The sequence below is a fragment of the Carcharhinus amblyrhynchos genome, chromosome 14 (assembly GCF_965287045.1).
Source record: "Carcharhinus amblyrhynchos chromosome 14, sCarAmb.v2.hapA, whole genome shotgun sequence".
NCBI lineage: Eukaryota > Metazoa > Chordata > Chondrichthyes > Carcharhiniformes > Carcharhinidae > Carcharhinus > Carcharhinus amblyrhynchos.
This window is the reverse complement of record NC_137337.1, coordinates 53,322,140-53,348,064: the sequence shown is the minus strand read 5'-3', so window position 1 is coordinate 53,348,064 and position 25,925 is coordinate 53,322,140. Positions and strand designations below refer to the sequence as shown.

Here is a 25,925-nt window from a genome sequence, read left to right as displayed (position 1 = left end):
CGTGTAACATGCTTATTGTTTTGATTATTTATGGCAGTTCCCATCTTGTGCATCTTCACCAAATTGTGAAGCCTGTTCATTGACACTGCAATTTCTACTCCAGCCTTTGGAGTCAAAGTATGTTCAGTAAAGCAATCTTCTTTGGATAGCCTCATTTTGGAGACCACAAACTAGACAACTTTGAAAAGTATCTTCTAATGACTCAAACTCAAAAATGCATGCCAGTTTTTTTTAAGGTTGCTACTAACTAACAATGCTTTCGTCTTTCACTTGATTCCTTTGATAGAACCTGAACCGTTCCACAACGATCAGTGGCTATGAGGAGTCATGCTCTTCAAGGAACTTTGTCAAGTCATTGTAAATTTTAGTTTCAGACTTTGTTGTGTGGAGTCTGCATTCTCCCCATGGGGTTTCCTCTGGGTGCTCTGGTTTTCTCCTATAGTCATGATGTGGAGATGCCATCGTTGGACTGGAGTAAATTGGTTGGATTGGTACTGTGTTTCTCCTATAGTCCAAAGATGTGTAGGTTAGATGGATTAGCTATGATAAATGTATGGGGTTATGTGGAGCGAGCATGGGTAAGATGCTCTTTTGGAGAGTTGGTGCAGACTTGATGGGCTGAATGGCCCTCTTCTGCACTGTAGGTATTCCATCAGATGGTCCATTCTATCAGTTAACAAGGTTCCAGAGCAAAAAGGTTTTACATTCTATTGTACTGAGAAAAACTGGACAGAGCAGTCCCTTTTCTATTTTGTTTGCTTGTACAAAGTGCTGAAACCGCTCAACATAGAAACTCAATGATTAATTTTCTTTATTGAACGTAGCCATGGCACCTAATTGACCCCCCAGTAAGAACCATTAAACCACAGAACACTACAGCACAGAAAAAGGCCTTTTGGCCCTTCTTGGCTGTGAAGAATCATTTTCTGCCTCGTCCCACTGATCTGCACTTGGACCATATCCCTCCACACCCCTCTCATCCATGTACCTGTCCAAGTTTTCCTGAAATGTCAAAAGTGAGCCCGCTTTCAACACTTCATCTGGCAGCTCATTCCACACTCCCACCACTCTGTGTGAAGAAGCCCCCCCACTAATATTCTCTTTAAACTTTTCCTCCTTCACCCTTAACTCATGTCCTCTAGTTTTTTTCTCCCCTAGCCTCAGTGGAAAAAGCCTGCTTGCATTCACTCTATCTATTCCCATCATAATTTTATACACCTCTATCAAATCTCCCCTCATTCTTCTACACTCCAGGGAATAAAGTCCTAACCTATTCAACCTTTCTCTGTAACTCAGTTCTCAAGTCCCGACAACATCCTTGTAAACCTTCTCTGCGCTCTTTCAACTTTATTAATATCCTTCCTGTAATTAGATGACCAAAACTGCACACAATACTCTAAATTCAGCCTTGCCAATGTCTTATACAACCTCACCATAACATTCCAACTCTTATACTCAATACTTTGATTTATAAAGGCCAATGTTCCAAAAGCATTCTTTACAACCCTATCTACCAGTGACGCCACTTTTAGGGAATTATGTATCTGTATTCCCAGATCCTTCTGTTCTACTGCACTCTTCGGTGTCCTACCATTTACCTTGTATGTTCTACCTTGGTTTGTCCTTCCAAAGTGCAATACCTCATTTGTCTGCATTAAACCCCATCTGCCACTTTTCAGCCCATTTTTCTAGCTGGTCCAAATCCCTCTGCAAGGATGCTCTTGCAAGTATTAGTGACTCAAGATGGCATGCATGTCTTTTTTTAAACTGTCTTCCTATTATTTCCCTTTTAAATCTGGAAAACATTGACTTGATGTGTTTTGTTTTTCAAATTACCCCAGCTGTAGGGCAAAGCATCTCATTTTCAAATATACCAGATACTGCCTGGAATCTCACCCTTCTGATTAGGGTAAAAAAATCCTCTTTTTAAAAACCACAGAGCCTTTGCTTACATGTCTTCCTGGCACAAGCATGTTAATCTATATTCTTGTTGTTGCTTAAGTCTTCTAATTTTCCAAGTGTGAGGACCCACAACTTTTTCTTACTCCTTTAGGATCATTCCTCAATGAAACAAAATCACTCCAATTTTCTTTCTGTAATCTCCTAGCTATGTTAGGGGTTGTGGGTTTTTGACAGAAAAAGACTTGGTTTGCACACATAGATTCAAACACACAACAGATTCTCTGCTCTGCATCAAGCACAAACTGAAAGTAAAACAGCAGCCTGAGGGCCTGTTCTGCGCTGTAATGTTCTATGAGTGCGCACACCCTAATGACATGACCATCAAATCATGTGATCAGTTCTTCAAGACACCGGCAACCTTTTTAAATGTACAACAAGCTGTGTCTCCTTTCTCATTGGACTGCAAACATATTGAAGAAAATCTTCCTGAACACACTTGAGGAACTCTAGCTCCTCTCTGCTCTGTAAACAATTTCGTCTATGTTTGGATAATTCCAGCCACCATTATAAGTATTCTTGCACCTCTCTCTAATTTCCATACAGATTTGTTCCTCTTCATCTTTCCCATGAGTTGCTGGCCCATAGCATGCAATTGCACCTTTTTGTTCCTTTGCTCTGTCCAAATAGATTTTAGCTGTTAACTCTCTCCCCTTAGGGTGCTCTGTAGCACATGACATCCTTAGCCCTGGCACCAGGGAGGCAACATACCACCCCAGATACACCACCCTAGGTACACAGTTGTGGCTGTTTCTACAAATCCCTCTTTATTATTGCTCTCCCAGTCTACTTTTTCCCTCTTTCACAGCTGAGCCAATATTGGTGCTGTGGACTTGTCTTTGCCTGCATTTGCCCCGATCAACTATCATTTTCATTAATATTCAGAATTGAATATTGGTTGCAGATTAAGATGCACTGAGTACATTCCCACACTACCTGCCTGACTCTGCTCAACTGTCTGGTGAACACAGTAAGAAGTCTCACAACACCAGGTTTAAGTCCAACCAATTTATTTGATAGTAATCCCACAAGCCTTCGTCAGGTGTGTGAAGGAACACTGTTTCCGAAAGCTTGTGGGATTACTATCAAATAAATTGGTTGGACTTAAACCTGGTGTTGTGAGACTTCTTACTGTGTTTACCCTAGTCTAATGCTGGCATCTCTACATCACAACTGTCTGGTGGTCAGCCAATCCTGCTTTCCCTGAATACACTTAAAATGCAGTGTGACTGCATCTAAAAACCCAGCTAATTACCCAGCTGTTTAGACTCAAACTCTAAATTTGAGAAAACACAACAAATTCCATGCAACTTGGTATTAACACACAAACAGAAGACTCAAAATGTTAGCTCTATTCTCTCGCCAGATGTCAGATGAGATTTTCCAGCATTTTCTGTTCTTGTTTCAGATTCTAGCACCCACAATAATTTGCTTTTATCATTTTTAAAATGTTATTAAGTTGTACCTTCATTTTATACTCGAGAACTTAAAAATTCAGTTCACTTTTCAATTTCCTTAGGTATACTTCCCAACTGTAAGATTCTGAGAGGCATATCCTAATATACACAAAAGAGTCATTTGATTATAGGAACATAGAAACAGAAATAAATCATTCAGCCCTTGAAGCCTGTTTTGCCATTCATTTTGATCATGGCTGATCAACAAATTCAATATTCTAATCTCCCCCCTCCTCCCATTTCTCTTGATCCCTTCAGCTTCTAGAGATATATCTAATTTCTTCTTGAAATCAGACAATGTTTTGGCCTCAACTACGTTCTGTGGTAGTGAATTCCACACATTGACCACCCTCTGGGTGAAGAAATTTCTCACCTCTGTTCTAAAAGGTTTACCCCCTTATCCTCAACTATGACCCCGCGTTCTGGACTCCCCATTGGAAGCATTCTTTCTGAATCTACTCTATCTAACCCTATTAGAGTTTCATAAGTTTCTATGAGATCCCCTTCCACTCTTCTAAACTCCAGTGAATATAATCCTAACTGACTTCATCTCTCCTCATATGACTCACCTGCCATCCCAGGAATCAGCTGGTAAACTCCCACAAAAGCAAGGACATCCTTCCTCAGATAAGGACACCAAAACTGCACACAATACTCCAGGTGTAGCCTCAGCAAAGCCCTATACAATTGCAGCAAAACATCCCTATCCCTATTTTCAATTCCTCCCACTTTGAAGGCCAGCACACCATTTGCTTTCTTTACTGCCTACTGTACCTGTACGCTTACTTTCAGCAACTGATGCCCGAGGATTCCAATGTCTATTTGAGTATCCACCTCTCTCAATTTACATCCAATTAATAATCTGTCTTCCTATTATTGGTATCAAAGTGGATAACCTGACATTTATCCACATTATACTGCATCTGCCATGCAGATGCCCACATGCTCAGCCTGTCCAAATCACACTGAAGCATTTCTGCATCTTCTTCACAGCTCACCCTCCCACTCAGCTTCGTATCATCTGCAAATTTGGAAATAATATATTCAGTCCTCTCTTCCAAATTATTAATATATGTGAACAGTTGAGGTCCTCGCACAGATCCCTGTGGAACCCCACTAGTCACTGACTGCTGATCAGAAAAAGACCCATTTATGCCAATTCTTTGCTTCCTATCTGCTGACCAGTTTTCTGTCCATCTCAAGACTTTACCTGCAATACCATGTGCCTTAACTTTACATAGAAGTCTGTTATGTGAGACCTTGTCAAAAGCCTTCTGAAAGTCCAAATTACCCACATCCACTAGTTCTTCTTGGTCAACTCTACTAGTTATATCCTCAAAAAATTCCAATAGGTTTGTCAAGCATGATTTCCCTTTCGCAAATCCATGCCGACTTGAGTATACCACTGCCTTCCAACTGCCGAGCTATGAAATCCTTGACAATAGACTCTAGCAACTTCCCCAATACCATCAATAGGTTCATTTATCTATAGTTCTCGGTTTTCTGTCTCTCTCCCTTTTTGAATAATGAGCTTGTATTAGTTCTCCTCCAATCTATAGAAACTATTCCTGAGTGCAAAGAGTTTTGGAAAATAACCACTAACAGATCTACTATTTCCAGGGCCACTTCCTTAAGTACTCTGGGATGAGGATTATCAGGACCTGGAGATTTATCCATCTTCAATCCCATCAATTTCCTCCAAAACCATTTTCACATTATATGTATTGCGTGCCAGCCTTCACTTTGCAAGCACAAAGTATTTTAAATGTTGGAAATTCTAGCTCAGAAGTGTTTTTCAATTGTGAAAAAGCGACACAATTCCTGAGATAGTAACATGTTCTCAATTCTTTATAGTCCAGAACAGGTGTTTGACATGAACAAGGCACAATCCTTAAAAAGGACAAAACACTAAAACAAATCACCTGATGAAAAGACCCCTGGCACTACATGTGAGCTACCAAAATGGTTGCTTGGTTAAATTGGTAAATTTTGTACTGTTTGATAGACAGTCACGTAGTCCAGGAAAGTCATAGGCTTGATTTCTGGTCTAGCGATTTCTAAGTAAAGCTAGAATAAAATTGGGAGTATGATTTATACCAATGCTCCTGGGCTAAGGATAACAAATAGTCCTAGATCCAAAGGGCCTGAAAAGAAAACAAAACAAAACTAATTTCTAGTGACTCACCAGGGAAAATCATCCATCAAAATCTGTTACTTAAACTCCTACATTTGGAATGGCCAGTAGTACCTGCAGAATTGTATATACCATATGAGTCTGAACCTTCATAAAGGAGGAAAATACAATAGTAAAAAAAACCGGCAGAAGGAACAAAAAAAACGAAAGATAGATTGTTGCCATTTTCACCTCGGCCTGTGGACAGGTATTGAACAACCTCAGCTGGGGGCAAAAGTTAGGAACAATAAAGCAGACAACATGAAGAAATTAGTTTTATTTCAGTGAAATTACAAAAGCAAGATGTAACAATAACATACATGGTTATTCTGTAAAATTTACAATTGTGTTATGTACATAACATCTAAGTCATTTATGATAATACAGTACTTCAGAGCTTTAGTTAAGCTAAAACATTTAAACTCACCAGTTGACAGCTAGCAGGCTGCTTTTCTGTATGAATAATTTTTGGAATTAGTCCTTCTGTATAAAGATTACTGCAGCATGAAGAACACCATACACAAGTGTGTAATGACATTATTACTGACAAACACAACTGAGTGTCATCAACAGCCATAGTCAGTAAACAATTTATGGTTACAAATTTATTAAACCTAAGTTTTTTTTAAAATAGAATCCAGAGTACATTTTTAAAAAGAGATTGAGTATTTGGGTAACTTGTTTATTTAAAAAAATAATAGTGTTATAGTGCAATTGTCTTTGGAGCTCATTTAAGAAGTTAGCAGTTATTAGTGAGAAATGTGTGTTGTGAGCCATACTAATAACACTGCTACATTAGGTTTAATGCAAATTCTGGCAATTGGAGAGCAGCCTTTTAAAGAAAAATATATTTGCATAAAATTCCCTTTAATATTACTCCTCTGGTTATATTTGTTTGCTTGGAGATTAATTCCTGGTTAACAAGGACTTTTATACCAAATCCTTAGATTATTACAATAACTGAGTACACAATAGTTGTTTTAAGATTTCAACTGAATGAACTAGCAATTAAAATCAGCAAAAGAAATGTTTAAAATTATATATATGAATTTAAAAAATTAAATGCTAATTTTTAAAAAATGCGTTACCAGGTTTTGTAATGCTAATGCATACACAAGCTGCTCTACAACTTCAGCCCTCTGCTATAAGCTGAAATAAGACTGGATTTTGACTGGATAAAATATGCTTTAAGATTTCTTTCTCAACTTTTCTACAATTTTAATTCCTTCACTTGGTTTAGCATGGTAGGCATTTTGTTATGAGCAGTTTGTTATAATTGGTTCACAGATTTTAGAAATTAGAAAAATTTGTCTTGAGTTGAATGCTGGGGGATGTTTTTCCAAGACATTTAGTCTGTCCAGCTGCTGTCTTTGCTTTGACACTCTCCTGGTTACCTTTAACAGCACCTTCAAGCCTTGCTTTCATCGTTGGTGAAGAACTCATTACTTTTTGAAAAATAGATGGATATTGAGGGCCGATTCGCATCAGGTTCTGAAGGGCAAACTCATGTAAACTCTTGGCTGGACTTGGTGCAGATGTTAAAACGTTTTCATCCAAAAGGAAAGAAATTAGCATTGGCAGAAGCAAGACTACCAAATGAACTCCTGAAATATATAAACAAAGTTCAAATTTACACTTAAATTAAATCTGTATAAATTATTCAGTAGTTGTAAAATTGAACTACTACAGGAAATAAATTAACGCATAAAAGCAAATTACCGCGGATGCTGGAATCTTAAACCAAAAGACAAAACGCTGGAAAATCTGAGCAGGTCCGGCAGCAACTGCAAGGAGATAAAATAGCTGACGTTTTGAGTCCAGATGACTCCAAATGTCAGCTCTTTTCTCGCCTTATACATGCTGCCAGACCTGCTGAGATTTTCCATAAATTAAAGCATGATAGCCAAATGGGTGAGGAAAAAATATTCTTATTCAAGGAAAATTCCTGTGAAGGGTGAATATAAAATCTAAATTTCAAGACTTGGAGCTGATAATAAGTCAGTGCTCTAAGGTAACTGTTATCTTTTTCTCTCCCCTTTCTTAGGCATCTTTTCAAGGGAGGGAAGAATTGCATGAAGATTTTCTATCTAAGTGGTATCTCATGCTTCCTGGCAATCAACGAAAGAGGGCACTAGCAGAGAACTTCAGCATTCACCCGCTCTGTTGAGGTGGTTAACGGACACAGAGATAATTAGAACACTTTAAAAATGAGTTAAATATTAAGATTCTTCAACTTTAAACTGAAAGTGAAAATTCTCAACTGTTAATAAAAGTCCAAAGTGAACTGTGTAAAAACACTTACGATTTTGTTCATCAGCCATGCTAACCAAAGTCTCTAAAGTTTTCATCCCTTCCTGCGCTGCCTGCAACTCTGCATATGTGCGTGGCTTTTCTTTTTCCACTTCTCGTAGCCTACCCACAATTAAAACAGTCAGGGAGTGGATATAAGGTGTGGATACAGCCCTATTTGGATGCTGAAATACTGACTGAAGCAACTTGTAGCAATGCATCAGCATCTGAGATGAAAAAAGAACAAGATCTTATAAATGAGAAAACATAGGGAAAATGTAAACACTGAGAAACTGAATACAACTGGAAAAGGTAGGACTTATAATACATAATAACAACACATTTTATATTAAAAGTTAGCCGATTTAGGATGATCACTTGTTTTCATCTTATGAAAAATACAGATGGAAATTGCTGCCAACAACCTTTCTGTACACGTGTACACCAATATTAACCAGTAAAGGTCTGCTGATACCACTAATACCTTCATGTTTCTCCTTAAGTTGTTGATTGAGGCGGGGTTGCAGGACCATCTGTCACCTGCCATCTTACTCAAAGCTTAGGAGGGATTGATTAACGTGAGTTTTGGTAAGCAATTCGATCATCAAGGACATTCAAGTCCTTGCCGAGATATATTTTCCAGCAAAGGTCGCAGTCATAGAATCTCAGAATGGTTACAGCACAGAAGAATGCCATTTGGCCCTTTGTGTCTCCAAACGAGCGGTATGCCGTAGTGCCATTCCTCTTGATCCCTGGACATTGCTTAAACAGAAACAATCGTCTAATGCTGTTTTGAATGCCTCAGTTGAACCTGCCACTTACAGGCATGCTCATAGTCCTGAACCACTCATGAGAAGAACTTTTTTTCTCATTACATTTTCTTCTTTTGCAAATCACTTGAAATCCCTCTCACTCTTGATCCATTTTTTGAGTGGGAACAGTTCCTTGCCATCTACTCTGTCTAGCCTCTTCATGATTTTATTTGTCACTGGTTTGCTGTTAAGAATAGAGACACTGACTGATTTTGATAACTTTTTAGTTCATGTGGCTTAATATGCGACATGCAGTGAATTAACAAATAAGCCACTGCATGAATTTCACCTTCATCAAATTGTCTGGCAATAAAGTACTTAACTTTCTAAATCGATAAGGTGTGCATAAGCTGAAAATTAATAAGCTAAATTCATAAACATGCTTTATTTAAGATTTGCTGAAATTTTTTCTCTCCTCCTCTTGTCAAAATGCTTACTTTGGGCATTGTTCCAGGCATATCTTGTTAATTTTTCAAGCATTAACAAGGATGGTAAAGCATCAGAAATGTAAGGCAAATTACAGTCAAGGCTATGTTATCATCAGCTAACAGCTATACATGAACATTTCTGTTGAGTGGTTATTCTGCAGGAAATCTTGCTCATTTCCACTTGACTATTTCAGGATACTGAGGTGATTTTAACTCACACTCCCTCAAATCACTTTAATCTTTTGGTAGTTAAACAGACAAAAGAATTCTGGAATCATTCAGACACAGGCAAAAATGGCAAACCTTTAGTGAAGTTCTTGTGAACTTGACAAAGATAACCTAATTCAACATCAATTCAAACTTGGGATCCTCTGGTCTGTATGGCTCGAAGTAGACAGGTAAAATGCATCTTTGATAATGCCTGTTATTTGATTTCAACTATAAATCAGGATTAATTTATGACACAGGAGAATTTTAGTACATCTACCAGAATACTTACCACTGGATTTTTAGAACTAAGGATTATTTTAAACCTGTTGATACATTTTTTCTCAAGGCACTGTACACATATGACTTCTGGATTTGCTGACATCAAGAAAATACTAATGGCAGTTAGCATGCTCACTTCATCCAGTTCTGACTGAGTCTCCTCTAAGAAAGAAAACAGAAAATTTAGATGGGGGTTACAACCAAGGAATTTAATTCATTTTAACTCAAAGATCATTTTGTGGGGGTGGGTGGTGCTGAGGGGTAGGAAAGCCACAATCTTTGGCACAAGCAAGACCTTTACCTATGGATAACCAACATATTATTTATGTACAAGACGAGAACACCTTTGCTATCAGTGAAGCAGGCCAAATTCTGCTTCACATTGGAACAACCATACTGTTTCACACAATCAACAACAACAAAATAACTACATCGGGGCATAGTTCAATTGCCATTGTGTGGTGGGGGGGGAAATAGAGAACTGTGCACTTAATTAATTTTGACATCCTCCTTTCCTGGATTGACATGGACTAACTGAACATCCAGTCTGACAACAGAAGCAGGATTTCATTGCTTAGGTATGGAATGGGAGATGAAGGAAATAACTCAAAGACCTGGCTAATAAGCAAAAGACAAAATTTACAAATTACAACTATGCAACAACAAAAAGACAAACAGAAAAAAAAAAATTTTTAACAACATGTTTGTAAAAACAGAATTCAATTAAATGGAAATAATTTTGTTATTGCTATGTGAAAATTTGGTGCATTTCTGAGACGCAAACAGGAAAAGGAAGTACCAGTCAACGCTATTCATGGGAAAAAAGGAGACACAAAGGGGAATATCTATTGAAAGCATACAATAAGGATATGAAGCAAGCTTGGCAGCAATCCCTTCACTTACTAATTTTCAACACAAATTAGGATGTCACACTGATGTTAACAAGTTAACCGTAAATTTGAACTATTAGAATATTTGGAGATCTGGGCCAGGAATCCAAAATTTTTCACCAATTCCCAAGAATTACCCTTGTAGATTTAATGTATCAATTGTCTTTCAGATCAATCTTCCTTTCATAACTGCACAAAATCAGCTGCAGCTGAATGGTGGGTATGAATCCAAAATCTTCTCAACAACTTCCTAACTAAAACTTTTTTTTATACTCGCTGCTTCCCAACTCGAGTTCACTGCCTCTCTCGTTACAGGCACCTCCCTTCTGTTTGTTGCCTCTCCTCCCGATTCTCCCACTTATCACTTCCTTCCCTGATCCTCTAACTTGCTGCTTTCCTTCTGAACCATACCCCACAACCATTGCTTCACTTTCCATCCCTATCTGCTCAGCTCGCCAATTCATCCTCCTGGGGAAGCACGGTGGCACCGTGGTCCACGCTGCTGCCTTGCAGCACCAGGGACCTGCGTTTTATTCCTGCCTTGGGTGGAGTTTGCACATTCTCTCTGTGTCTGTGTGGATTTCCTCTGGGTGCTCCAGTTTTTTTCCCATAGTACAAAGATGTGTGGATTCAGTGGCTTAGCCATGTATAAGGTTACAAGGATAGGGCAGTGGGGAGGACCTCCATGCTGTTTTGGAGAATTGATGCAGACTCGATGAGCTGGGTGGCCTCTTGCTGCATTGTATGGTTCTATAGTTCTATGAATTCTTGCTGTGAACACGGGCTTGGGAGGAGGACAGAGAGAAACTGAGAGTGGGTGGTCAACGAGGGAATTGATGAGTGGCATGAGACTGACAGTTTTGGGCTCTGCAAATTAAATTCAACAGTTAATTTCACCTGATTAATGATGTTAGGTTTGATCCTTGTCCATTAATTTCCTGTTGTGAGGGAGTCTACAGTTCTATAGTTTTGGGCTAGAGTTGCAGTTAATCTCATTTAGCCATCATGTCCACTGCCGTAATGCATTTGATGGGACTGTTGTGCAGCAGTGCAGTTTAAAGGCTTGCGTTTATTGTCCACTCCTAATTACTTTTGGGAAGATGGTACTGAATATCTTATATCACTGCAGTCCTTGTGGTGGAGTTACATCCAAAGTTCCAGGATTTTGAAACAGCAACTGTGATGGAATATATGTATTCCCAATTTGACGTGGTATGTGATGCAAATGGTGGGATTCCCACGTGCCAACTGCCCTGTTCTTCACAGAATCCCTACGGTGCAGAAGGCGGCTATTTGGCCCATTGAGCCTGCACCGACAACAATCCCGCCCAGGCCCCATCCCCAGGGCTCTACATACTTATCCTCCTGGTTCCCCTGGTACGAAGGGGCAATTAAGCATGGCCAATCAATCTAACCCATACATCTTTGGATTTTTTAGATAGTGGAGGTCACAGGTTTGAAACATGCTCTTTAAGGACACTTGCTAAGTTGCTGCAGTGCATCACACTGCTGAAGACAGTGAATACTTGAAGTGATGTACAAGGTTACTTAATCCTGGATGGCATGAAGCGTGGTGTTGCTGGCACCACATTCATGCACATAAGTATACAGTATTTCACCACTTTGAACTTCTGCCCTCAGATGGCAGACAGGTTTGGGAAGTTGCTTGCTACAGTATCCCTTGACTTTGACTTGCTGGTTATGCCACACTATTTATTGGTTGGTCCAATTAAGTTTCTGGTCAACAGTAACTCTCAGGATGTTGATGGAGGATTCAGCAATGGGCATGCCATTGACTGTCGTGGTGAGAGTCAGATTCTCTCTTCTTGGAGATAGTCGTTGTGTAGCATTTGTATGGCACGAATATTACTTGCCACTTAACAGCTCAAGCTATGGATGGCATGGTGGCACAGTGGTTAGCACCGCTGCTTCACAGCGCTAGGAACCTGGCTTCAATTACAGCTTTGGGTGATTGTGTGGAGTTTGCATCTTCTCCTCATGTCTGCATGGGTTTTTTTCTGGGTGCTCTGGTTTCCTCCTACAGTCCAATGGTGTGTGGGTTAGGTTGACTGGCCATGCTAAATTGCCCTCTGTTAGCAAGGATTAGCAGGGTAACTACTTGGAGTTATGGGGATAGGGCATAGGTGGAATTGCTATTGGTGCAGGCTCAAAGGGCCAAATGGCCGCCTTCTGCACTGTAGGGATTCTATGATTCTATATTAAGCCTGACTGTTGTCCAGGTCTTGCTGCATATGGGCGCACACTGTTGTAGAACCTGAGTTTTGAATCAGACCAAACACTGAAATATTCAATCTATTCTGATCTCAACAATGCATCATCTATAAAATCAACGTCCCTCAAGGATCGAATCTTGGCCACATCCCATTTATCAACTACATGTTGTCACTCAGCAACAATATCAATTCCCATTACGTCTGTTGACAATACATAGAATGATCTCATCACCATTGTGTTGACCTCTTCGTTGTCTTTAATTTGTTACTTTTATTTGTACTGGATCAGCAGAAAATTCTTCCAACTAAATTATTGCTAAGACCAAAGACATTGTCATAACAATCCCCAAGCACGAATGCCAATCCCTATACACTCATTCCAACTATTTCAATTGACTGAGGTTGAACCGGACTATTTTCAGTCTTAGTACCGATATACAAGCTCGAGATAAGGTTCCAAACACATCCACATTATCACCAAGCCTGTCCGCTTCCATAAGTCTATCACCCAATCTTTTCCCCTTTTGCTCTTCTGCTGCTGAAAGCTTAATTCATGCCATTATTAGCTCTAGACTCATAAGACACACCTGATGGTGTCCCATTTTCCTCCATAAAATTGAGATTATCCTAAGTCTGCTCTATATCCTTATTCACACCCAGTCCTGTTCACCAATCATCCCTGTGCCCACTGACATGCATTGGCTTCTCAGACTATGTTTTCAAATTGCTCCATGGACTTACCCCTCTATCTCTGGAACCTTCTCCAGTCTGACATCCTTCCAAGATATCTGGGCCCTTCTAATTCAGGTCTTCTGTGCACTCTTCATTTTAATTATTCCAGTACTGGTCAGCTATTCTAGGCCAGGGTTCTGGAATTTCCTCCCAAACCTCTATGCCTCCCTCTTTTGATACATTTAAGATGCTGCTTAAAACCTAACTCTGTGACCAAAAGTTTGGTCACATGACTGAAAGCTCCTTATGGTGGCTCTGTTGATGTTCTAATGAAGAATCTTGGGATATTTTACGATTTTTAAATTAGTAAATAAATGGAAGTTATTATAATCTTATGAAACATTGAGACATTTTTATACATTATTGACACTATACACTCCACATTCTTGTTACCCTTAGTTATTAGCAACAGTTTTCTTCCCTTGAGCAAATGGCAATTTCCTTGTAAGCTATGTATAGTATAGTTTATTATGTAGAGGGGTTCAAATTCTGTTACCTGGATTCCAAATGTCCAAAATTGTTACAAGAGCACTACGGAGAAGTTTGGTCCATGCAGCTTGGCTTTTCTCTGCTCTAGCCATAGGGGAGGAGACAACAGTCTTCAATGCCTGCAGTGCTGCTCCAACAGTTAAAGACACACAGCCATCAACCTTTTTCACTGCAGTTTCTTTAAGGACTCCTATGATCAGATAAAGGACAGTGGGAAGAATCGAAATGCTCCCTGTAAAAAGAAAATTGGAGCATTTTCAATGTGTTGAAATATTATTGCAAAATCAAGTCTGTAGGAAACCTTCAAAAATATTATAATGCTTGCATATTTTTTGAGGACCATTTCTTCTTGACTTTCATCTCCCTGTAACATTTGACTCAAAGGATAAACGGTGGGGACCTGCCTCAAGTCTCTATCAATATTGTCCTTACTCGAAGAAAGCACAGAAGTGATATAGCACAGAAGGGGCCATTCAGCCCATCTTGTCCATGCTGAACCAATGACACCCAGGTGCTCTTTCTAATCTTATTTTTTTGCATATGGCCCATAGTCCTGTAACTTACAGCACAAGGTGCAGATTCAGGAACTTTTTAAATGAGTTTAGGGTCTCTTGCAGGTATATGAGCAAAATCTAGAGGAGCTGCTTCGATTATCAATACTATTGTGGAAATTATTAGCTACCAGTCACCTCAAAGAATGTGAAGAAATTACTTTCTAAATGTGTTCACTACAGATATGACAGCAAATCAGAGCAATGTTTCGTATACAATAAAAATCAACATCATGACCAACTAATTTATTTCAGCAATACTGGCAGAAGAATAAATGCTGGCCAGGAGATTAAGAATTCCTCTGTTGTTCTTTGAATGGTGTCATGGGATCTTTTGCATCAATTGAAAAGATACTTAGAGTCTTTGTTTAGCTCCTTTTTGGAAAGACGGCACACCCCTGACAATGCAATATCAAGAAGGCTGCAATAGCAAAAGCCTAGATTGTAGGCTCAAATTCTCCAAGCGGGGCTCAAATTCAAACTTTTTACTTGAAGTCGAAATAACTTCTGAGCCAAATGGTCATCAATAAGAGCAGGACCTTCAGTTATAAGCTTACAGTTGCGAACCCATGTCCTCCAACAAAGCAGCCTACGAAATGCTTAAAAGTAGGCTCCTTATTACACTCACTGAATTTATACGTTGTATTTTCCAGTAAGACATTCAAACAAAATGGAGTGCAATGACACAACTTCCTGGTGGTAAGATCAATTTATAACCGAAGTTATCTAATGTAAATCAATGGGTTCACAATGTTATCAGCTTTCTGTTTTTACTAAGCGAAAACAAATTTTTGTTGCCGAATGTCAACAAAATAAGTTCTGACCCAGTTTGACTCGGTTAATTAACAGTTTTTTGAAGGTATAAATTGTGGAAAAGCAAGAGCATGTTACTACTTTTGGGAGGTGGTGAGCATGAAGTGCATTAATATTTGCAAGAATTGTTGACACAATCATAAACGACTGGAAGTACAGTTCTAAATTTGCTACAAAAATATTCCTGAAGCTCTTTGACTTCCATCATGGTCCCTTAGCCACTAAAACTATCATATGTTAAATTATGTTCCACTGTGGAGGGCTAGTTGTTTATTTGACAAGGTACTTCGATTTCGTAAAACAAGTTTTTATAATTGCTGCTGGCAATATACTTGTGAGAGAAATCAGAAAACAAATATAGCATCTGATCAATAAAACCAAAGATATCTTGTAGTGATTATAATCAATGTCTCATTTTCTTATTTTCAGATGGCTCTGCTGGAAGGCAAGATAATTTGGGACACCATCAAATACCAATAATTCAACAGAATTGATTCATAAGACACGACCCTACTGGAAAAGGCAAAGTAATATTCTCATGACAAAAACTCTTAATTCCCACACAGAAACCCATGTTACTTTACTGGCTAATGCATAATTCCTGTTTTGGATCATTATTTGACAATGGTCAAACATCCTAATGCTCATAGGTAAAGACAGCAAAGTTAGGGAAAGTATCAAGCAACTACTTGACCTACAATTCCACAGTGCACACTTCATAGAACATAGAACACTACAGCACAAACAGGCCCTTTTTTAAGAAGCGGGTTGATGGGTTCTTGATAAGAGAGGGGATTAAGGGTTATGGGGAGAGGGCGGGAAAGTGGAACTGAGCCACGACAGATCAGCCATGATCTTATTGAATGGCGGGGCAGGCTCGAAGGGCTAGATGGCCTACTCCTGCTCCTATTTCTTATGTTCTTATTATGTTCAATCCCATTAAATCCCATGTACTCATCCAGGAGTCTCTTAAAAGACCCTAACGAGTTCACCTCCACCACCACAGCACAACGGCAGCCCATTCCACTCACCCACCACCCTCTTGAGTGAAAAACTTACCCCTGACAGTGGATGCCTTGGTGGTTATTTTCCAGACGTCGCTGGATTCCAGGGAAGTGCTGGATGATTGGAAAACGGCTAATGTTACGCCGTTGTTTAAGAAGGGTGCCAGGCAAAAGGCGGGGAATTATAGGCTGGTTAGTTTAACGTCTGTGGTAGGTAAAATGTTAGAATCTGTCATTAAGGAGGAAATTGCGAGGCATCTTGAAGGGAATTGCTTGATAGAGCAGACGCAGCACGGTTTCATTAAAGGGAAGTTGTGTCTGACAAATTTACTGGAGTTCTATGAGGATATGTCTAGGGCAGTGGATAGAGGAGAGCCGGTGGATGTGGTCTTTCTAGATTTTCAGAAGGCGTTTGACAAAGTACCTCACAAGAGGTTATTGCAGAAGGTCGAGGGACATGGAGTTGGGGGTAGGGTGTTAGCGTGGATAGAGGATTGGTTGTCAAATAGGAGGCAGAGAGTGGGGGTCAACGGGTGCTATTCGGATTGGCGGATGGTGACTAGTGGAGTGCCCCAGGGGTCGGTGCTGGGGCCTCAGCTTTTTACCATTTATATAGATGATCTGGAGGAGGAAACCGAGTGTAGGGTGTCGAAATTTGCTGATGACACCAAGTTTGGGGGAATGGCAAATTGTGCGGAGGGTGTGGAGAGTCTGCAGAAGGATCTAGATAGGCTGGGCGAATGGGCTAGGAAATGGCAAATGGAATTTAATGTTGGCAAGTGTGAGGTGGTCCACTTTGGTAGGAATAATGGTAGGAAGGATTATTACTTACGTGGCGAAAAACTGCAGCAGGCGACGGTGCAGAGGGACCTAGGGGTCCTTGTGCATGAGTCGCAAAAACCCAGCTTGCAGGTGCAGCAGGTGGTCAGGAAGGCGAATGGGATGCTGGCCTTCATAGCGAGGGGGATTGAATATAAAAGTAGGGAGGTCTTGCTGCAGCTGTATAGGGCATGGGTGAGGCCGCAGCTGGAGTACTGTGTGCAGTTTTGGGCGCCGCACCTGCGCAAAGATATTTTGGCCTTGGAGGGAGTGCAGAGGAGGTTTACTAGGCTGATACCGGAGTTGAGGGGGTTAAGCTATGAGGAGAGGCTGAATAAACTAGGCTTGTACTCGTTAGAGTTTAGAAGAATGAGGGGAGATCTCATTGAGACGTATAAGATGATGAATGGGATGGATAGGATAGAGGTGGAGAGACTCTTCCCGCTCAAAAAAGACAGTAGGACTAGGGGGCACAGCCTCAAGATAAGGGGGGGGGTGGGTTTAGAACGGAGTTGAGGAGGAACTTCTTCACTCAAAGGGTGGTGAATCTCTGGAATTCTCTGCCCGTTGAAGTGGTGGAGGCTGCCTCGCTAAATATTTTTAAGACGCGGGTTGATGGGTTTTTGATAAGAGAGGGGATTAAGGGTTATGGGGAGAGGGCGGGAAAGTGGAACTGAGCCACGACAGATCAGCCATGATCTTATTGAATGGCGGGGCAGGCTCGAAGGGCTAGATGGCCTACTCCTGCTCCTATTTCTTATGTTCTTATGACATCTCCTCTGTGCAAGATTTCAGGAGATAAGCAAAAGTTCAAGACTTAAATATATGTTGGTGGCATCCTTCTATCTTTGCAAGATGATGGACGTGCAAGAAATCAAATCTGAGGAGGATGGGGTTGCTAATATATGGTGCATTTTTGCTGACAGCCGAAAAGACCAATCTGTAAGAAGTGGATTCTCCTGCAGATTGCTATGATGGCGTGGATTGCCAACCTGTGTAATCACTTATCATCATGATGGTGTATGCCAGCTCACATATCACGTTGTAATTTTCCTGTAATCAGTTCGTATTTCCCAGGTGCAAAATCTCACTAACTTTCTTGGCTGGAGACAATACCTTTAACCTGTGCTTAAACCTCGCTCCACTCACATTGTCTGTATCTTTAAGATTTGATTACCTATAAAGTAATTCCAACCATTATTTTGTAAATTGAGTTTGTGTTTTTGTATGCCTTGTTTGTGAACAGAACTCTCACTCACTTGATGAAGGGGCAGCGCTTTGAAATCTTGTGGCTTGTGCCATCAAATAAACCTGTTGGATTTTGAGGACATTGAACCAGGGTAGATCCCCTGGTTTAATGGTGATGGTTGAGTGAGGATATGTCGAGCCATGAGGTTGCAGATTGTGCTGGAGTACAGTTCCGCTGCTGCTGATGGCCCACAGCACCTCAGGGACGTGCAGTCTTGTGTTACTAGATCTGTTCGAAGTTTACCATTTCGCACAATGATAGTGTCAACACCAAGGTGGTTATTCTCAATGTGAAGGCAGGGCTTTGTCTCCATAAGGACTGTGCTGTGGTCACCCTAACTGATACTGTCATGGACAGATGCATTTGCAGCTAGCAAATTGACAAAGATACAATCAAGTATGCTTTTTCCGCATTGGTTCCCTCATCACCTGCTACAGACCCAATCCAGCAGTTACATCCTTTAGGGCCTGACCAGCTCGATCAGTAGTGCTGCTGCAGAGCTACTCTTTGGTGGTGGACCCAGAGTACATTTTGCATCCTTGACACCCTCAGGGTTTTCTCCAAGTGTTATTCAATTAGGAGTACGATACATGGTAACCAGTAAAAGGTTTCCTTGCTCATGTGTATCCTAGAGCCATGAGATTTCATTGGGTCCAGAGTCAAATTTGAGGTCTCCCAGGGCAACTCTCTCTTGACTGTATACCACTGTGCCACGCCACCTCTGCTGCGTCTGTCCTGCCGGCAAGACAGGAGATAACCAGGGATGGTGATGGTGGTGTCTGGGACATTATCTGTAAGAAACTATTCTGTGAGAATGACCATGTCAGGCTGTTGCTCGACCAGTCGGTGAGACAGCCCCCAGTAAGGAGGACTTTGCAGGGTCAACAGGGCTATTTGTTTTGCTGTTGTCTTTTCCACTGCCTAGGTCCATGTCAGGTAGTTTGTCCAGTTTTGTTTCTTTTAATTGACTGTGCAGCAATTGATGCAACTGCAACTGAGTGGTTTGCTTGGCCACATGTAGACCAGACCAGGTAAGGACAGCAGATTTCCTTCCCTAAAGAGAACCAGATGGATTTTTCTGAAAATCAACAATGGTTTCATGGTCATAAGTAGACACTTAATTCCAGATATTTTTATTGAATTTAGTTTACCCAACAACAGAAGGACTCGGAGCAGGTGTAAGCCATTTTGGCTCCTCAAGCCTGCTCCGCCAATTAAAAGGATTATGGCCGATCTTTTTGTGGACTCAGCTCCACTGACCCGCTCGCTCACCAAACCCCTTAATTCCTTTACTGTTCAAAAACCTATCTTTGCCTTAAAAACATTCAACAAGGTAGCCTCAACCTCTTCACCGAGCAGGGAATTCCACAGCTTCAAAACTCTTTGGGCGAAGAAGTTCCTTCTCAACTTAGTCTGACATCTTCTCCTGCTTATTTTGAGGCCATACCCCCTAGTTCTGGTTTCACCTGCCAATGGAAACAACCTTCCTGCTTCTATCTCATTTATCCCTTTCATAATTTTATATGTTTCTATAAGATCTCCTCCCATTCTTCTAAACTCCAATGATATAACCCCAATCTACTCAGTCTCTCTCAGAAGCCAACACTCAACTCCAGAATCAACCTAGTGAATCTCCTCTGCACCCCCTCCAATGCCAGTGTATCCTTTCTCAAGTAAGGAGACCACAAGTGTGCACAGTATTCCAGGTGTGGCCTCACCAGCACCTTATACAGCTGCAACATAACCTTGCTGTTTTTAAACTCCATCCCTCTAGCAACGAAGGACAAAATTCTATTTGCCTTCTTAATTACCTGCTGCACCTGCAAACTAAGTTTTTGTAACTCATGCACAAAGACATCCAGGTCCCTCTGCACAGCGGCATGCTGCAATTTTTTTACGATTTAAATAATAGTCATTTTGCTGTTATTCTTACCAAAATGGATGACCTCACATTTGCCAACAGTGTACTCCATCTGCCAGACCCTTGCCCACACCAACTATCAATATCCCTAGCAGATGTTCAGTCTCCTCTGCACACTTTGCTCTACCACTCACCTTGGCGTTAAATTGGCAAATTTTGACAAACTACATTTGATCCCCAACTTCAAATCATCTATGCAAATTGTAAACAATTGCGATCCCAACACCAGTCCCTGAAGCACACCACTGGACTGATCACCAATCAGAAAAACCCCCATTTGTCCCCACTCTTTGCTTTCTGTTAAGTTAACCAATCCTTTATCCATGCTAATACATTATCTGTAACGTTGTGCACCTTTATCTTATGCAGCAGTCTTTTGTGTGGCACCTTGTCGAATACCTTCTGGAAATACCAATACACCACATCCACCAGTTTCCCCATTGTCCATCGTGCTCGTAACGTCCTCAAATATTTCCACTAAATTAATTAAACATGACCTGTCTTTTATGAACCCATGCCGTATTTTCTCAATGGGACAATTTCTATCTCAATGTCGCACTATTCTTCTTTGATGGTAGATTCAAGCATTTTTCCCACCACAGAAGTTAATCTAACCAGCTGATAATTACGTGCCTTTTGTCTACCTCTTTTTTTAAAATAGTGGCACCACATTAGTTGTTTTCCAATCTGCAGAAACTACCCCAGACTTCAGTGAATTTTGGTAAATTACCACAAGTGCATTTGCTATTTTCCCCACCATCTCTTAATAACCTGGGTATCTTTCCATCAGGGCCAGGAGACTTATCTCCCTTTAGCCCCACTAGCTTATCTAACACTACTTCTTCAGTGATAATGATCATTTCTAGCCTGCTTAACATCAATTTTTGGCATGTTATGTGTCTTCCACTGAAGATCAACACAAAATACCTGCTCTATGCATTGGCCATTTCCTCATTTCCTATTATTAAATCCCCCTTTCTCTTCCTCCAATAAACAACTGCAATTGAAATAAAAACAGAAAACGCTGGAAAAACTCAGCAGATCAGATGGCAGAGCATGTTAATAGCAGAGCAAGCATCAAAGAACAAAGAAAATTACAGCATAGAAACAGGCCCTTCGGTCCTCCAAGCCTGCAACAACCATGCTGCCCAACTGAACGAACCCACCTACTCTTCCAGGGACCATATCCCTCCATTCCCATCCTAATTCATGTACTTGTTAAGACGCCCCTTAAAAATCACTACCATATCGACTTGCACTACTTCCCCCAGCAACAAGTTCCAGGCACCCACTAGTGCCCTAAAAAAGCAAAACATAACATAGAACACTACAGCACAAACAGGCCCTTCGGTCCACAAGTTGCGCTAATCATATCCATACCTACCAAGTCTATCTATAACTGTCAATCCCATTAAATCCCATGTACTCATCCAGAAGTCTCTTAAAAGACCCCAACACATTCGCTTCTACCACCACCGATGGCAGCCGATTCCACTCATTCACCACCCTCCGAGTGAAAAACTTACCCCTGACATCTTCTCTGTACCTGCTCCCCTTCACCTTAAACTGTGTCCTCTCGTAGCGACTATTTGAGCCCTAGGAAACAGCCTCCGAGAATCCACCCTATCTATACCTCTCAACATCTTATAAACCTCTATCAGGTCGCCTCTCAACCTTCGTCTCTCCAGGGAGAAGAGACCTAGCTCCCTCAACCTATCCTCATAAGGCATGCCTCCCAATCCAGGCAACATCCTTGTAAATCTCCTCTGCACCCTCTCAATAGCTTCCACATCCTTCTTGTAGTGAGGCGACCAGAACTGCACACAGTACTCCAAGTGGGGTCTGACAAGGGTCTTATAAATTACCTCCCGACTCCTAAACTTAATCCCTCGATTAATGAAGGCTAGCCCACTATATGCCTTCTCGATCACATCCTCCACCTGCAAGGCCAATTTAAGAGTCCTATGGACCCGGATCCCAAGGTCCTTCTGCTCCTCAACACTGCTAATACTCCTACCCTTGATATTGTACTCCTTCATCCCACTGGACCTACCAAAATGGACCACTACACATTTATCCGCATTGAAGTCCATCTGCCACTTCTCCGCCCAGTCTTGCATCCTATCTATGTCCTGCTGCAACTTCTGACATCCCTCCAGACCATCCACAACACCACCAACCTTCATGTCATCAGCGAACTTACTAACCCATCCCTCCACTTCCTCATCCAGGTCATTTATGAAAATGACAAACAGGTCCTAGAACAGATCCTCGGGGCACTCCACTGGTGACCAACCTCCATGCAGAAAAAGACCCATCCACAACCACTCTTTGCCTTCTGCAGGCAAGCCAGTTCTGGATCCACAAGGCAACAGCCCCTTGGATCCCATGCCCTCTCACCTTTTCAAGAAGTCTTGCATGGGGGACCTTATCAAACGCCTTGCTGAAGTCCATGTAAACCACATCCACTGCTCTTCCTTCATCAATGTGTTTAGTCACATTTTCAAAGAATTCAACTAGGCTTATAAGGCACGATCTGCCCTTGACAAAGCCGTGCTGACCATTTCTGATCATACTAAACTTCTCTAAATGTTCATAAATCCTGTCCCTCAGTATCCTCTCCATCAACTTACCAACCACTGAGGTCAGACTCACCGGTCGGTAATTTTCCGGGTTATCCCTGTTCCCTTTCTTGAAAATAGGAACCACATCCGCAATCCTCCAATCCTCCGGAACCTCTCCTGTCTCCATCGATGACGCAAAGATCATTGCCAGGGGCTCTGCAATCTCTTCCCTCACCTCCCACAGTAACCTGGGGTACATCTCATCCAGTCCCGGCGACTTATCTATCTTGATAGAATTTAAAAGTTCCAACACATCCTCTTTCTTAACGTCCACATACTCAATCTTTTCAGTCCTCCGCAAACCTGCAGTACAACCTCCCAGTTCATTTTCCACCACGAATACTGAGGCAAAGTACTCATTAAACACCTCTGCCATTTCTTCTGGTTCCACACAGACTTTCCCCCCTTCACCTTTTATAGGTCCTATCCCTTCACTTCTCATCCTTTTACTCTTCACATATTTGTAGAACGCCTTGGGGTTCTCCTTAATCTTATCCGCCAAGGCCTTCTCATGACCCCTTCTGGCTCTCCTAATTTCCTTTTTAAGCTCCTTCCGACAACCCGTATACTCCTCTAGATCCTTAACATCTCCTAGCTCTCTGAACCTTCTGTGTGCCTTTCTTTTCTTCCTGACTAGGTTCATCACAACCTTAGTGCACCACAGTTCTTGCAACCTACCAAAACCTCCCTGTCTCATCGGAACATTGTCGTGCAGAGCTCCATACAAACATTCCTTGAAAATCTGTCACCTTCCTTCAGTACTTTTCCCCAAGAACACCTCCTGGAACAAGCTATGGATTGGCCCTGTGAGGTGTGGGGATTGGGAAAATAAATCACAATGGAGGATAACTGACCTTTATGACACTGCTGGTACCTGCCTCAGTCTTTAGCACAATCATTACTGCTCCTTTGTCTTGTGCCCATGATATCCTTTGTCCAATCTCTCCTGAGCTCCAACCTATCCCTGATCTTCTGTTTAGCTCCACTGCCTCTCTTCAACAGAATAACGCCTATTACATTTCTATCTCTTCAGTTCTGAAATGCTTTTCCATCCAGCATTTTCTGTTTTTGTTTCAGATTTCCAGGATGCACAGTACTTTTGTTCTAATTGTAATGATCCTTTTTGTATTCATTCTTTTTATGGTTTCATGTGCATCATTATATTCCATTTAATTAAATAACAGGTTTAATCATAAACAAATTTTCAAAAGCTAAATCTTGTTAATCAAGAATTTTCACCAGTCTTGAACGTTATCCAGTCTAAGGCAAAATACAGTTGGAATGCTGGAAATCTCAATAAAATCAGAAAATGCTGAAAATACTCAGCAGATTTCAGTTCTGATGAAGGGCAATAAACCTGAAATATTCTTTCTCCACAAAAACAGCTAGACATGAGTATTTCCAGCATTTTATGATTTCATTAACAAAGTCAAACTGGGCTTTGCTCATGGCATAACTGTAAATTCAAATAATTTATTCTCAAGATTCCAATATAGACACAATATAACTTATAGGCACAGTGGCTAGCATTGCTACTTCACAGCACCAGGGACCCGGGTTTAATTCTGGCCTTGGGTGACTGTGGTGTTTGCATGTTCTTCCCATGTCTGCACGAATTTCCTCCAGGCGTTCCGGTTTTCTCCTGCAGTACAAAGATCATAGAATCCCTACAAGTGCAGGAGGCGGCCCCTTTGTGTCCAAAGATGTGTTGGTTAGGGAATTAGCTGGGTAAACACATGAGGCTGTGGAGATCAAGTCTGGGTTGGATGTTCTATTGGACAGTTCGTGCAGACTTGCTGGGCCGAAGAGCCTGTTCCTACACTGTTGGGATTCTATGATTTTAACATCTTCAAATCAAAATTAGCAAATTAAATAGCTAAATATCAATTAATTTTGTAAAACGTGCATAACTTACCTGCAGGAGAGCACACCGAGGTAAGTTCAGAGAGAATTCCCAGGGCAGTTGATATTAATTTAACATCATCTTTGGACAGCTGCTGAGACTTTCCATTGCCAACAGAAGCACCTACAAGTTTAGGGTTTAATTGTGGAAGCTGACGGACAAGGATAGAAAGGGACAACTCCAGCGTTGCAAAAACAAGGGATTTTCCTGGTACCAGTCCACCTGTGTCATTACCCTCTCCAAATTCCGGTAGTGTCTCTTTTTCAGCAGCCCCATCATCAACTGAAAACAAGAGGAGTTAGACATAAACTTAAATATGATATGAAACAAATCTCTTCTAACTCTGACATAAAACCAGGAAAGGCTGGATGATCTCTCCCAATAGCTCGATGGATAAGTGGTCTGTATCATTCACAGAACATTACAGCACAGAATGAGAGCATTCATGTCTGCCCTAGCTCTCTGAATGAGCAATGCACTTAGTGCCATTCCCTTGCCTACTCCCCATAATCCTGCACATTCAGATCACAAAGTCTCAGGCTCAATCCACGATCTGAACATGGTGAGGATGAACCAGGGACAGGATAGGCACTTAAGCCTGCAAGGGGAGCCAATCCAATAATCAACAATGAAAGTGTGCATCTGCAAGCTAAAAATAGCTAACAGCAGGATTGAGGTAATTCCTCTCTTCCCTTGACATGCATGGAGATGCCAGATCATTTATGAAAAGCAAGTGTTGTCTGAACTTGACTCACTACATTCAAAAAAGAGAAATTTGGTTGATAATGGACAAAAGTGTAAGACTGAAATTCTAAATTTTGAAGCATAGTGTGAAGAGTTGCATATTTTGGGAGTTCTCCATGCTTTTAAGCATAGGACAAAATTAAAATAAAAGAATGCTTATTTAGGCTGCATTAATGAGCAATTTTGCTCCAACAATCACCGAATCTATTAATTTCTTAGAAGTATATTTAAAATATTAATAGATCACAAGGTAATTACAAGGAGGTAATATGTCCAACAGGTCGCTGTTTATAGTGTGTGGATGAGGACAACAGAATTAACGTGCTTTCTGCTTTTATATGCTAG

At 41.0% G+C, this 25,925-nt stretch overlaps 1 protein-coding gene across 2 annotated transcripts in view; it reads right to left on the bottom strand.

Annotated features, from left to right (window-relative positions):
- Positions 1-5,851: 5,851 nt before the first annotated feature.
- heatr5a (HEAT repeat containing 5a) overlaps positions 5,852-25,925 on the bottom strand; it is a 169,328-nt gene continuing 149,254 nt past the window's right edge. For both annotated transcript variants that reach the window (XM_080202886.1, XM_080202887.1), the window contains 5 exons: positions 24,849-25,118; positions 13,960-14,184; positions 9,618-9,769; positions 7,892-8,105; positions 5,852-7,193 (listed from right to left, as the gene is read on the bottom strand). In XM_080202886.1, coding sequence (XP_080059012.1) covers positions 6,880-7,193; positions 7,892-8,105; positions 9,618-9,769; positions 13,960-14,184; positions 24,849-25,118 — 1,175 coding nt within the window. In that variant the 3' untranslated portion in view covers positions 5,852-6,879. The remainder of the gene's footprint in view (positions 7,194-7,891; positions 8,106-9,617; positions 9,770-13,959; positions 14,185-24,848; positions 25,119-25,925) is intronic.